At 44.3% G+C, this 16,091-nt stretch overlaps 1 protein-coding gene across 1 annotated transcript in view; it reads right to left on the bottom strand.

Moving 5' to 3' along the window:
• Positions 1 to 15,144, bottom strand: part of LOC145391872 (homeotic protein spalt-major-like) — a 46,054-nt gene extending 30,910 nt beyond the window's left edge. The window contains exon 1 of the mRNA XM_080266365.1: positions 14,967 to 15,144. Within this exon, the coding sequence (XP_080122491.1) occupies positions 14,967 to 15,144 (178 nt within the window). The remainder of the gene's footprint in view (positions 1 to 14,966) is intronic.
• Positions 15,145 to 16,091: the final 947 nt, after the last annotated feature.

The raw sequence follows: 16,091 nt of genomic DNA, 5'->3' as shown, positions 1-16,091 counted from the left end.
CAGCACTACATCAAGTGAGTGGATGCTGGCATTCCCCCAACCAACAGAATAGCCGCATAAAAAAAAAATGAAACAATAAGAACACACTTCATTGCAATAAAACAGCCATAAACTCATCCATAAAAATATCGATGTTTGACTTACTTTGCGTCTTGAAAAATAAAACACAGACTTTAGTAACCTAACAAAGAATAAAACTACAAGGGATTCTGAGAACGCATATCTCCCAACGCCAATATAATTTATGATTTACTGCTGCAAATCGTCCTTCGTACTAGATGATTACTTAAACGGTTTCGCATAATTCTACGGTCTTACTGGGCCTTGTCACTCAGTCTCAGAGAACGCACACCTCCGCCAATGCTAAATTTGTGGTTTATTCCTGCACCCAGACACGGATCCACCTCAAAATCTTACCAACTCTTGCTTTACCCACTGCCCATCTATGCAACAGATTTAATTGCAATCCTATTACAACTTTATGAGATATACACAAACAGACACGGGTAATTACATATCCTCCATCTGACTTCTATGGCGGAGGTATCAATAACAAGAAAATAACTCACAGCATCAGAACATCCATACAGTCTGCAATAACAGACTTGGATTTATTTTGAGCCCGTTGCCTCTGCTGGTCTCGGAGGGAAGCGGAGAGGGGCAGCGTCCAAATCCCCAGTGTCGACTCAGCGCACGTATGGGGTGTTACTACTCGCGCTCTCTCTCTCCACTACACCGATTACCTCCCCTATTCTCATTTATCCAGTTATTATGCGTTAAGCCTATCACCTTCCCTGCTCTCATTTACCTAGTTATTATTTATGAGTTACGTTCATTTACCCTCTTCCGCAGCTCTCGTTATACGCTCATCTCGTTTATTTCGCAGTATATCGTTGAACCACAATTTCTCTTTCCTGCTCACCCAGTTTTATTTATTCATTTATTATTTACTGCAGCTTTTGTCATCCGTCCACCTCATTAGTTCGTTAATTATGGTTACTGGTTATTATTATCTCTCCTCCTATACCCACAGTGCATCCAATCACTTATCCATTTATTATTTATCGTATTTACTCTCTTCTCCAGCTCTCGTTATCCTCCCACATCGTTTATCTCGTTATTTATCGTTATTGTTGGCTCCCCTACGCTCATTATCATCCCCCTAATTTGATCCATTACGTGATTTATCAAGATACTAAACTTCGCCTTTTTTACAACTTTATCATCAAGGAAAGAGGTGTTAGGATAAATCACTAAGGAGGAGGCGTTAGGATAAATCGCTAAGGAAGAGGTGTTAGAATAAATCGCTAAGGAAGAGCTGTTAAGAATAAATCGCTAAAGAAGAGGTACTGAAATAAAGCAAAAGAGTATTGTAAAGTTGCCTGAAAAGCCTCTAAATCCTCTCTATAGCACTTCTTCATGATTAGCAATCTATTTTGGTGTTATCTAATCGCTAAGGAAGAGGTGTTACGACAGAGCAAAGCCTAACCACTAAGGAAGAAGTGTTATGGCAGAGCAAAGCCTAATCGCTAAGGACGAGGCGTTACGACAGGGCAAAACCAAGCTCATTCATGACCTCCCACAAATGCGTGAGTAATGACAGCGAGTGGGCGTGAGTGTAGCGTAAGCCTACTATTACTATTGCCCGTTGTATAGTTCTCGGGGTATTTATCGTCACTAATAAACGTCATTACAGGTCATTAAATCCCGCGTTATTTAAATCCGCGCTATTTAAATCCGCGTTATTGATGGGCAGAAACTCCGTGGCGGCTACTCATCCTGCGCGCCATTACCGTCACTGTATATAATGGCGAATATGTTAGTTCAGTATATACGCGTTCATGGCAGCCCGTCACGAGAGCAGAGTGACGCCTGGGAGTAAATAAAATCAAGTAACAGTTATATATAGAATCCTCCTCTTCCTCCCCCTTCTGCTTTTGTCTTCCTTCTTCCGTTCCTCCTCAAAATCCTTATCTTCTGGCCCCTCCTCCTGCATTTGTTCTCCCTCCTCCTGTTCCTCATGATTCCCCTGCTCTTCCTTCTTCTCCGTCACTAGAACTGAGTGACGACTGGGAGTGAGCTATAGACAGTAGCCTAATCTTTTCACTACTCCTCTGTCTTCTGCTTCTTCTCCTGCATCTTAATCTTTCTATTCCTCCTCCTCCTCCTTCTGTTGTTCTTCTTTTACCTTCTCCTCCTTCGCTAGACCAAAGTGACTGCCTGAACGGAATGAGAGTAATATCCTAGACAGTAACCTCTTCATACTCTGCCTCTGCTTCCCCAACTTCCCCTCCTCCTGTTCTTTCTTCTTCTTCTCCTCGTGAGTATAGTGACTGCTTAGAGCGCATACAGTCGACTAACAGGCTAGACAGTATTTTCCTCATCATCCCACTGCTCTCGTCCCTGCTCCTCCTGCACACTTTTTTTCTGCTCTTGCCCCTCCTCCTGCTCCTCCTTCCGCTTCTCCTCTTCCGTCTACCTACTACTCGTCAATAATGTGTTGTACGTCTGTGTAGGAGTGGTTATGCTTCAAATATATCGACTTTACAACAACAACACACAACAGGCGATCTCAGTTTACCTCTAAATGCAGGGGTACAAGCCTCTCTCTCTCTCTCTCTCTCTCTCTCTCTCTACTTCTTTATCTTTCATTCATTCGCAATTTTAGACGCCTTGATGTGTTTGGCCAATCTTCTCCATACTGCTCGGTCCTACGCCTTCCCTCGTCAGCCCCTTCTCTCTCAAATCCTTCTCTTTAATCTTCGTTCACGTTTCCTCTCGTGTCACTCAACGATCAAAAATCCTACAGTCACTTCTTGGGGTTTCGTACCTGGGAAAATTATCTCTCCGACTGGGGTGTTCTGACCACTACACCACTAGGGATAATAAACAGAGGTACTATATAAACTGGCGCCTGGTGGTTTAGTGGGTTGCGGTGAACTGTGACTTACGCGCTACGGTTAATTCGAGTCTTGGGCCTGTAAAGAAACTCCCTAACACCTTTTCCTAAGCGATTTATTATGCTTATTAACCCCTTACTATCCTCTTGCGTATCATTTAAATAATTCAAATACCACCACACTCAGCATAAATACCATACAACCTGATATTAACTAGCCATATCGAAACATAAATCGCCAAGAAATAAGTGCTAAGGAGAATACGGACTCTAGATTCTGGACCACTGTTGGACTAGCCTCAAGGCCCTACGCTCCGAAAAAAAATGTTTGGGACTGGCAGTTATCTTTCTTTTAAAATATCAAATAAATCGCTAAGGAACTGATGTTGAGAAAACTTCGTAAAGATATAATAAACTGCTAGGGAGGAGGAGTGTTAAGGAAGACCCGTAAAGAAAATAAATCGCTAAGGAAGAAGTGTTAAGAAAGCGCCGTAAATATACAATAAATCGCTTAGGAGAAGGCATTAAGAAAGCATCGTAGACATAAAATAAATCGGTAAGAAGGTGCCAAGAAAGCGCTGTTAATATAAAAGAAATCCCAAAGGAAGATGTGTCAAGAAAGCCCTGTAAATATAAAAAATAAATCGCTAAAGAGAAGGCATTAAGAAAAAACAAAAGCATCGTAAACATGAAATAAATCTATAAGGAGAAGGTATTAAAAAAGCACCATCAATATAAAATAAATCGGTATGGAGCAGATATTAAGAAAGTCTCGTAAATATAAAACAAATCGCTCATGTGAAGGTGTTAAGGCGGCCCCATAAAGGGCAGCAGTAGAGGGTTCTGCCTCGCCACCAGCAGCGTCTTTTTCAGTGATCAATAGTGTTCTCTCACGCCAGGCAGGGTTACCACAGCCGCCACCCACCCACCCGTGCCTCGCCTTGCCTCACCCTGCCTTTACCTTGTCTTACCCTGCATCACCTTGCCTCACCCTGCCTTTACCCTGCCTCACCCTGCCGTTACCCTGCCTAACCCTGCATCACCTTGCCTCACCCTGCCTTTATCTTGCCTCACCCTGCTTTTACCTTGCCTATTGCACCCTGCATCACCTTGCCTCACCCTACCTTCACCTGTCTCACCTGCCATTACCCCGTCTGACCCTGCCTTTACCTTGCCTCACCCTGCCTTTACTTTGTCTCATCCTGCCTTCACCTTGCCTTTCCCTTGCCTCACCCTGCCTTCACCCCTCGCAAGGTGCATATGTGGAGCCAGTAGATCAGTAAGTTTGCCTCACTATACCACATTACGCCACCATACCACATCATACCACACCACCATACCATACCACAATACCACACCACCACACCGTATCAGCTTATATGCAGACGCTACACCATTCCGTCACACACTTGGACACTGCACCACACCACAAGACATCACATTATGTCTTAAACATCACACCCCGGCACAACACCACATCGCCGCACACCCTGACACCACACACCACACACACACACATAACGCCTTGTTGTGGTTTATGATGTGCACACTCCGTAGGATTTTTACCGAAACTCATTAATACTTGAACCCTGGTTAACGTGGTATACCTAAGTTACACTCACTCAAATAATAATAATAATAATAATAATGATAATAATAATAACAATAATAATAATAATAATAATAATAATAATAGTAGTAGTAGTAGTAGCAGAAGTAGTAGTAACAACTAAAACAATAATAATAATAATAATAATAATAATAATAATAATAATAATAATAATAATAATAATAAAATAATAAACACTATACACCCAGCGTGTTATGTTGTGGTAATCTAGTGCGTGGAATATCAAGCTATAATTCATGTCCGTTTGAGTGTGTTTGTGCTGTGGCCTCTTGATGTGGGGTGGAGCGCTGTGGTCTGCCTGGTCTGCCGTCCCTCCCTCGGTGTCCCTGTAGCTGGTCTGGTCTTGTCTGGTCTTGGTCTGGCCCTCCCTATCGCGCGGTGTGGGGAGGTGTGGTGTGGTCTTCCCGCTCTGCCGTCCCTCGCTCAGTGCGTCTGTGTCTGGTGGCGGATTTGGTCTGGTGCGGTCTGTCCTGGTCCGGCCCTCCCTGCAGCGTGGTGTGGGGTGGTGCGGTGTCGTTTGCCGGTCTGTCGTCCCTCCCTCAGTGTCCCTGTGTCTGGTCTGGTCTGGTCTTGGTCTGGCCCTTCTCGCCGCGGGGGAAGCTGGCGTCATCAGCGGCACTTCTGCACCGCCGGGGGTCCTTCCTCCTCTTACGGCCCCCTGCCTCTCCCGACCAACACTAAAGATCTGTTAAGTCTTTCCGCCCTCCGCTCCATTTCATGCCCCGTACCGTCCCGTGGCCAGTGTGTGGGTCGTGTGGTGTGGTGTAGCGTGATGGGGAGTGGTGTGTGAGGTGTGGGGTGGTGCAATGTGGTATGGTGAAGTGAAATGTGGTGTGGAGTGCCGTGGTATGGTGTGGTGCGTGGGTGGTGCAGCATAGTATTGTGTCCTGTAGTGTGGTGTGATATGCTATGATATGGTATGGTGTGGGAATGTAGTGTTGCGGTGTAGTGTGGAGTGGTATGGCAGAGAATGGTGTGGTATGTTAAGGTGAGTTATTGCACAGTGCAGTGTATAGTGGTGTAGCGTGGAGTGGTATAGCATAGCGTGGTGTGGTACAGTGTAGTGATGTGGTGTGCTCACCCAACCAACCACTACCACAGTGTTCAGAGCCTGTCACAAAAGGCACACGAGAACCTAAATCCTACTTCAGTGCTTATGTGTTGTCACCTCAGTACTTGGCGTCACACGGAACGGAAAAAATGATCGTGTAGGATAAAAGGTGATGGGGCGGTGAGGGTGTAGGTGGAGAAAGGGTGTTGTAAGGGGTGAAGCAGGGGTGATGGTGTAAGGGGTGTTGTGGCTAGAGGGTGTAGTAAAGGGAAAGGGTGCAGTAAGGGCTACAGTGAGATGTGCTGAAAGGGTGTTCTAGATAGGGGGTGTAGTAAATGTGATGATATAGTAATGAGTGCAGTAAGAGGTGTACTGAAGGGTGTAGCAAGAGGCAAATTAAGGGTGACAGTGTACTTAGTTTAGGGGTATAGTAACCCAATGCGACGATGTATATGGTGATGGTGGTGGTGGGTGGGGGGCAAGAAGTGTGATGACATAAATGGGCTCTGTGCAGGGCGTAGGCGGGGGTCAGGGCATGTGTCAGCGAGGTCAGAGGCCAGTGAGGGTGTGACCTGCCTGCCCTGGGGCGTCATAGCCCCTACAAAGGTCCTTAGGTCACGTCAGCAAGGTGTTTGGTGATCTAAAGGTGTCAGTGGGTAGGGCAGACGGCACGTGCTTGCTATACTCTGTTCACTTTGACTGGGCGTAAAAACTGTCATAGTTCTTTGATGCTGAGATGTACCAAGACAATAACACTAGAATATGGTGCTAGTCAGGAAAAATCGCTATGGAACGGATGTAAAGCCGTAAGACTGTTGTATCTTGGCCGCTAAAGGGGACAGGCAGTAAAAAGAAAATCTCCGTTCTCCTATTAATCCACTGCATCTGCTTCACACTCAGGGCATGTCCGTCACTTTACTCCCTGGCTCATCAAAATTTCGCCTACTAATCCACAGCGTCTAGTTCGCACTTAGGGCATGTGTGTCGCTTTGCACCCTGATGCATAATATCAGTGAGAATCATCTATGGGCTGAAAATATACCAAGTCTCTCTCAGCTTAGGACTACTAGTTAGCAGAGGAAAATGAGAGACAGAAGGCGTGAAATATTTGGGTAGAAAAACATACTACGCCTCTCTCAGCTTAGAAATATTAGTCAGGAGAGGAAAGTGTCAAGCAGAAGAGGTGAAATAATAGGACAGAGAGCCATACAAAGCCTTTCTCAGCTTAGGAATATTAGCCATCAGAGGAGTGTGAGAAGCAGAAGAGGTGAAACAGTAAGCACACTTCTTTCCCGTTCTGTATATTCATCTACGGACAAAAACGAAGGAAAAGAAAAGAAAAGGAAAACAGAGACAACCAATTCCATTTTACTCCTATCGGGGGGTGTCCAAGGATAAGCTACCGAAGTAAAGGATATTTCAGGACAGATGATTAGCCTTACATGGAATTACATAACGGAAAACTTTGTCACACCGAAAAACGTACTAATTCACATCGAAAAACTTTGAAAACTTTGTCATACCGAAAAACTGTCACACCGAAAAACGATTGTCGCATGTGGAGACCGAACCATACGCATAGCAAGACTGCCACTCTGTCCGGGGCGTTCTAAATACCAGACCACCGACCCACACTGTCACCACACTACAGTACTCAATCAGCCTCTTTCAAAACCATCACTACTCATTCTCGCAGTCACGAAGAAGTCAAGAAGGATCGGGAGCTGTGAATTGATGATGATGATGATGAACCAGTGCCCCTAAAATGTTCATGGAGATGGAAAACCAAAATATAAGCAGAGAAAAGCAGGCACGTTAAATCAGAATAAGTTCAAAATCATGACATCCAACTCACTATAAATAAACCACACAACATATATAAAAGTAATTCACACAAACTAGCAGGGATCACATCACACTACAGGCAACTCAGCTCCCTTATATAAATCACATAGCATCACTAATCAAAATCATTTAAATAGGCTGGAGTCACATCACATTATAGGTAACTCCGATATGTGACACCTGACCCACTCACATAAATCCCCTCACATAATTCTTAAACCTATGTGATATGTGACTCCCTATATAAAGCACATAACATACCTAATATAAACCACATAAACAGGCACACAGACAAGTCCAATATGTGACACCTGACTCACATAAACCACATCACATTATCCTCAAACCTATAACATATGCGACTCCCCATATAAATCACATAGCATACAGATAAACAGGAAGGGGTTACTATCACATTCTGAGCAACTTCAAGGCTTATATGCGACCCCTGACTCACTCCTAAGTTCTCTCCCCTCCTCTCTCATTGTGCCAGACAGAGCCGAACTTCTCCACTGGGGAGGGGTGCAAGGATCGCGTTTATCAAGGATCTTAACCCCTTCATCGGCGGAATAACTCTTGTATTTAATTCTAGTTGACGTAAAGTGATTTTAGCTGAGAAAGAGAGAGACCTGGGTGTTAATAAGTAAAATAACTCTGAACCAAGTTAACGTGAATGAACTACAGTAAGGAATAGGTGAAGAGGATTTTAGATTTCAGTGCCTCTCAACTGCACGAGAGTAATAAAGGCAGATAATTAATTCCTACCAAGCCACAACCTTCCCCTAGAAGTGTATGACGATGCTGGAAAGATTTACATAACACAGGATAGGAAAGTGAGATTTAATAAGCAAAATAAATCGCTCAGGAAAAAGTGTTAGGGAGTTTCCTTTACTGACGACAATACAGGCCTGTGTTCCTTTCAACTATACCTCTTTCATTCTAACTTGGCTCAAATTTTCGTCCTTTGCAGCTTAGTTCACGTAGTTCAGTGGCAGAAAAGGATAATGCTACGGCTCTACATCCATACCATAGCACTTCTTCGTGACTAGCACCATATTCTAGCGTTAATTCAGCTCAGTCTTAAAAAAGAGGAGACAGCAATTTTAGGCCAACTTGGAGAGAAAGGGGTATAGGCATAACATTCCCGTCCCTTCATGCTTAGAATTGTTATAAGAAATTCACACTAAACCAAGATGCTACATGGTGCTCCCTAACATCTTTTCCTAAGCGATTTAGTCTGTTTATCACCCTTTACTGTCCTCTTCTGTGCTGTATGTAAAGCTTTCTAATATCGCCATACTCTGCATAAATAACATACAAAAGATTATTAATCACCCATATCCAAAAATAAATCGCTAAGGAAGAGGTGTTAGGGAGACTCCTTATCCGACGAGAGCCATGTTACAGTGGATATAGCTTGCATCTGCAATATACAAGCATATCTAAGTACAACATACTAATAAATCGCTTAAGAAGAGACGTTACGGTATTTCCTAGGAATATAACTACCACGGACTTTGGTTATATACCTGTTAAAGTTAAATAAATCGCTAACGAAAAGGAATTACGGTATCTAGCAGGACACCTACCATGGGCCTTGAGTTATTAAGGTGTAACAGGTAAAATAAATCGCCGGAAAAATAGGGTTACGGGATTTCCTACGAGTATAGTTACCAGGGCCCTTGGGTTATGAACGAGTAAAGGGCAAAATAAATCGCTTAGGAAAAGGAGTTACGTAAAATCCAGGAGAATATCTGAACCAATCACCCACTACACTTTTCCGATCGATAAATGGAGTCGCGGTTACTGGGCTACGCAACTTATGAAAAATCTTACGCAAATCTTAAGGAGGACATTATTTGCTTACGAAAAAAGTTAAGCTGAAGTCACCACACATCGTAACACATATCCGTAGTTTGTGGATTAGATCTTACGCATATCTTAAGGAGGATACTATTTGCTTAGGAAAAAGTTTGAGCTACAAGGCAAGTCACCACACATCGTAAGAAATCCCCGTGGCTTCTGGATTAGATCTTACGCAAATCTTAAGGAGGATACTATTTGCTTAAGGAATATTTGAGCTACAAGGCAAGTCACCACACATCGTAAGACATCCCCGTAGTCTGTGGATTAGATCTTACGCAAATTTGACTTGGATTCGTAACTACGGGATGGAGAGAGAAAGGAATGGTTTGTATTTTCCCGCGTTTCTCTTTCTTCCCGTCAATAGATATCTTAGTTACGATAGAGATTAAATTGCATGTCTGTCTGTCAATATCATCTCTAGTTTTCAGTTTTATTCAGCTCAGGGAGAGAGAAATCAGCTGAGGGAGATAATGGTGACTGCTACTATATTCTCTTCACTTTAACTTGGCCCAAAATTGTCCTCTCCATCTTGAACGCTGATTTTTAGAGGACGGATTAACAGCAAAATATGGCACTAGTCATGAAGAAGTGCCGGATTAAGAGTAAAATATGGTACTAGTCATGAAGAAGTGCCGGATTAACGTTAAAATATTGTGCTAGTCATGAAGAAGTGCCGTGGAAAGGATGTAAAGCCGTAACACTGGCACATCCTGACACTGAGCTATGTGAAATAAGCTGCAAAAGGACGAAAATCTAGACCAAGTTAAGGTGAACGCACTGTGGATAACTTCTCCTAAGTTAACATCTTCAAGAGAGAGCGGATATACATCATCGGTCTGAAGGGGTTATATTTGGAGACGTGAGGCCTAGAAGTGATTTACAGCGGTGAAAATAACAATGTTCCTCTGTTCTTTTATTATCTGTAGAACATAATTTTCAAAAGACTGAACGCACAAAATAAATTATGATAACACTGATATACTTTTCTTCAATATTACTATGCGTAGAAACTCAAATTGGGATCACTAGCATATGCTGTACTATGTTCACTATAAGCAGGCGTAAAACTGCCATCGCCCCACCTTGAATATTAAGCTGTAACAGGAGATTAGCAGTAGAATATGGTGCTAGTCACGAAGATGTTCCTGGGAAAGGATGTTCAGCCATAGTACTGTCTTATTTCGCCACGTTGGTAAGGAAAATAAGATGCAAAACAAAGGAAATCTCCGTCAACTAAAAATAAATGAACTACTGTATATTATTAATTCATGACGAGTGTAAAAAAAAATTACATTATACTTTATATGCACCGAACTATAACTTGCTGAATACATTAATTCGGGATCATGGAGTCTACAAATGATTAACCAAAATGATAAAATAATATATATATATATATATGAGGAGGAGGAGGAGGTGGTGGTAAGAGAGGGCGTTCGTTGTCAGAAGTGAAGCAAGTTCGATCTCCGGCCGAGGCAGGGCAGAGTGTGATGAAGTGAATGTCGTTAAAACAAACTTGAGCCATGATCTTCCACAAGACCCACCGACATGTCTTTAAAACACCCCGCTGATACCAGAGCACCAGTCCTGAATGAGACAACCCTAGCATTCAATATGGGAGGTTAATGTTGGTGCCAAAGTGGTAACATGTGAAGATGTATGCAATTAGGAAGACTGATGCGCCTTAGGGAACGGGCTGGTACGCCTATGCCCACAGTCGAACACATAAAAGAATATATATACGCATGGTGCCACAATTTCCTATCTACCAATGGTGTTTGGGAGCTGAGCAAAATCGTCAGGAGTAACATAAATACAACAAATAAAATCCCCAAATTATTCCTGTGCTGTTGAGACATGTATGGCGATATTTATTTATTTATTCATTTTACTATATGACTTAGCAGGGCTCCTCTAAACTGAACGAAATCGTCGTTGGGTGAGCGAGAAAAATATTACTTAACCTTCAGTAGAGCGGTTAATTTAGGATCGCTTAGACTTCAAATTTATTAATGGCAAGAGGGGAAAAAAAAAAGTCTTGATATGATTTATGGCGAGTGTGCGAAAAAAATTTACAGTCAATATTATCATTTATCTGCCCTGAACCTTCAACTGTGTGTAGGTACGATTATAAACGAGTTATTTAAAGTAGTAAAGTATTATTCCAGTAAGGTATTAGTAGTGTAGCTATTACCGTGTACTATGGTAGGTGTGTAAAGTATAAGCAGATGAATAAGAGATGAATAATAGTAGTAGTAGTAGTAAAGTATAATTATTCCAGTAAAGTATTGGTATGTTGCTATTACCGTGTACTGAGTGTGGACAGTATAAAATGATGAAGAACAAGGGCTAAATAACAGTACCCTAAATTTATTACCCTCTATACTGAATATGCATAAATGGATGAGGATTTAAAAAAGAGAGATATATTACTGCCTTATAGTGAGAATAAATATGGATGAAAAAAGCTTAAAAAAATATTAACTCTAAATTTTGCCGCATATTTGACCAGATTGATGGATGATAAAAAAGTGCAGGAAAAGAGTAGAATAATATTACGCCTGATATTTCCTTATTTTGGGTGCGCATAAATGGATTAAAAAGAGAATATTACTCCCAGTATTTCCACACTGCTACTAAGTGTGCATGAATGAATAAAGAAAAGGATATTACTATGGATATTACCGTGAGCTAAGGGTGTGTAGATGAACGATAAAAAAAAAAAATATTACTCTCTGTGTCTGAATATGGAGACCCCGTAAATTTATAAAGAAAATAGAGAAATATTACTTTATTCATGTACATAATAGAGCGCATACATGAAAAATAAAGCTAGATAATATTACTTTAGATATTACCCCATGAGTGAGAATAATGAATTAACTGATTTTGAGAGAGAATTAATGTTAGACTATCATTTTGAGGATACTGAGAGTATGCACAGACAGATGGAATCGATGAAATTTTAAGCAATGGTGTAAAAATCAATGGAAGAGGAGGGAAGGAGGGAAAGAGGGAGGGAGAGAAGGGAGGGAAAGAGGGAGGGAGGGAGGGGTAAGGAGCGAGGTGCGACAGAACCCCAACATTATATTACAACCATCAATATTAGGGCGGTGGGTGGGTGGGGGAGGGACGCAGTCTACCCCTACCCTATCCACTCGGCCACCACGGCTTTCCTTACACCACACCGCTGTTATCATCACACTCCCCATTATCATCACCACCATCATCACACCTCCCTATCACCACCACCGCCCTTACACCACACCGCTATTATCATCACCACCATCATCATATTCCCCTATCACCACCATCATCACACTCCCCTATCACCACCACCGCCCTTACTACATACCGCTCTTATCATCACCACTATCAACACACTCCCCTATCATTACCATCATCACACTCCCCTATCACCACCACCGTTCTTACACCATACCGCAAATATCACCACCTCATCACCACATTCCACTATCACCATCATCATCACATCGCCGCTCTTTTCACCATCATACTTCACTATCACCACCAAATTTTACACACCACACCGCTAATATCACCACCATAATCATCACACAGTAGCTATTTTCACCTTCACCACATCTTTCCTTACACCACACTATTACTACTACTACTATCGCCATTACCACCATCACTACTCACTAACACAATATCCTTACACCACACCGCTATCACCACCACCACCACATCACCCGCCGACAAATCTCCACCGTCATCACTCTCCATCACCGCCGTAAAATTCATCACCAACATCATCACAATGCATACTCTCTCTCACACCAGCACATCGCCAATACCTTCATCACACAGCCATCATATAGTCCATACTCCTCACCACCACACCACTATCATCATCACATCGCCGCTAACTTCACCACACTCTACCACCGAATCGCTTACCTATACAACGGCATTCTTCTCACCACTTCACCACACTCATACCTCATTGCTGTTATCCCTCTCACAACCACCATCATCACCATACCGCCGTCATCCTCACCACATGCCCCCACAAGCATATCAACGCTAAGCTCATCACCAAGCGCACCACAAGTGGCAATTCTCACCCTCCCAGCACTTCACCACAAGCATCACCGCCAATGTCATCACACCTCACCACTTCGCATCCCTAAATATAACCGCTTTCCTGTCCTCATCTCTCATCACCACCGCCCTCACCACACATCACATCACCACCGCCAATGTCATCACACTTCACTACACACAGACCCTATACCTCACCACTTCCTTCTCATCTCCATCTGCCGTACTCCCCGCCATCATCACCACATTCACACCTACTCATCACCGCTTTTCTTGCATATCTCGGGACTGGCTCAAGTGTCACCATTTTTCACCACACAGCCCCTACACATCACCACTTCCCTCTCATCACCAGCAGCGGCCTTCCCCCTCACCACACCGCCGTCAATGTCACCACTTCTCACCTCATGCACCTCCTATACATCACCTCTTTATCGCCAACGGCCTTTTCCTTCACCACACTTCATCATCTACACCTACTCTCACCACCACCACCGCCCTTTCCCCTTACCATACCACCGCCATCACTATTCACAGCCCTTAACACTTATCACCACACTTTACCATATCCAGCACCCCTTCATCACCACCACCGCACTCTCCCCTCACCATATTAAACCTCAACATCAACACTTCTCACCACACTTCAACATATCCAGTCCCCTCATCACCACTCCCCTCTCACCACCACACCACACCACACGCCACCCTAGCAGCTGGTATTAGTGCGGTGTGACAATGCTCTACCATGAACAAGCTTATGAAAATACTGTTATGGATAATTATTAGCAAGAACGCACGCATTGGTTATTACCGTATATTCTAATGGCAATAATAACTGAATATACTCCGAGATGAATTTATACGATTATTATACCACAGATCAGCACAGGTATGATGGATATGTTAGGTAGGGATATGTCAGTGCCTTTTGCCCCATTGACGATATAGCTTGTGTACGTATTTGTGTGTGCGGGTATATGTGTGTGCTGTGTATAATGTATGATAGTCGAACAAATAGATCTCATACAGGCCTAACGCTACACTATGTCATGTGAACGTTACCGCAGTTGTGTATGTGTTTGTGTGTGGGCATGTGCGTGTGTGTGGGATTAATGTGTATATAATTAACTTTGTGTATTTTAGCAGTACTGAAATATAATGACGACCCCTGTACGGATATGACTGCACACAAAGACCCATGAACGGCACCGCAGTAGTGTCTGTGTGTACCTGTGTGTGAGGGCGTGTGTGTGCGTGTCGGCGGTGTAGTGCGGGATAGGGCATGGGTCTCCGGCGGTAGGCCAAGTTACCGCTCCCGCCGCCGCCCTCTCCCTCCCAGCACACGCACTGACCCACAAATTAATTATATCTTCTCCCCATTTCCTCGCACGCCGACACGCCCGTATGAAATGCTGACTCGCTGAAACACCACCTCGTTCACCTTGCACATCGCACCGTTATATGAGCCTACACGCGCAGAATATTAAGAGAAACAGATGTGGCCACAAAGACTAGAGTTCCTATGAGCTTAACTTACGCGTTCTTATATATATTTAATTTTGTTTTTTTTCGGGAAGGCTTAAGGCAGTTCTAGGTCAACTTACTTGTTCTTATTCTGAATATTTTTGACTTGTCGGGTTTCCTCTTTGGGTTGATCCTGGCCGGTGATCTTCCGATGACGACCTCCTGAGCCATTCTCGCCTCCTCCAGTTTCGTCGTAGCGTCCACCTGTTCCACCTCCGCTACCTGGGCAGTCGTGACCTCGCCCTCTGAGCTCGGCATGGTCAGGGGGGCGACTCAGACAGCGGTCGGGGACGCTGCCGCGGTCATGCTGGTGTGTCCGCTGCACCCGCACCGCCACACGGCACTAGCACCACACTACCTCAGTCTACCACAGTTCATTAGTCCAGTAGATCGGCGGGGAACGCGCCCTTAGACTCAGGTTCACGCTGCGACCACACAAATTTCACAGCTGTCACAATTAGCACTGGTATTGCTAGCACTTGCCACACACAGGTTGTCACTGATTAAACACGTGTCCGACAGGCGTGCAGGTGTGGGCGAGGTGGTGGTGGTGGTGGTCCGCGGCGACACTGAGCGACAACCACAGCGGTGCGGTGCGGAGTGGTTAGCGGTGAGGAAGAGCAGGACCACCACACGCGGCCGGGGTTCGCACTGCTCTGAGCGCCCCCGGCCTGCCTCGCCACCACCACCCGTCGCGCCGCACTCACGCTGGCGGGGCGGGGCCGGGTGGGGGCGGGATTATAAGCCGGGGCGGGGCCTATATTCCTTTAGCCACCCTGCCCACACGACAGTATCAGTCCCTTACATGAATTATAGCCTGGCATATGGTCTATAAGCACGAGCTGACGCCAGCAAGTCATATAATATATTTCCCAAGCACTTCCTGGATGCAAAATTCTTAAAAACAAAGTATGAGGCTCCTGGCTGCTTGAGGCTGGTGTGGGGCGGGGAAGGTGGGAGGGGAAGCGGGAGGAGACTGGGGCGGGGCATTTAGCATCATCTGTGGACATGCGCGACATCGGTTCCTCGCGCTGACGGCTGGCTTGTCACTAGTGAGTCAAATGGCGCTAAAGGCATCACACCAGCGGACACTACAATATCAACCTGGCCTGATCACGCTGCACCTGTGTCCTGCATCTGTCCACTGTAGGTGTGGTGGTGTGCAGGTGTGTCTGGCCTCACCTCCACCCGATCCATACACCTGC

Source organism: Coenobita brevimanus, chromosome 20 (assembly GCF_032717465.1).
Source record: "Coenobita brevimanus isolate Jiangsu-jjx chromosome 20, ASM3271746v2, whole genome shotgun sequence".
In the NCBI taxonomy this organism is placed as follows: Eukaryota; Metazoa; Arthropoda; class Malacostraca; order Decapoda; family Coenobitidae; genus Coenobita; species Coenobita brevimanus.
Note: the sequence above shows the minus strand (reverse complement) of the source record. Positions and strands in the feature narration are given on the sequence as shown.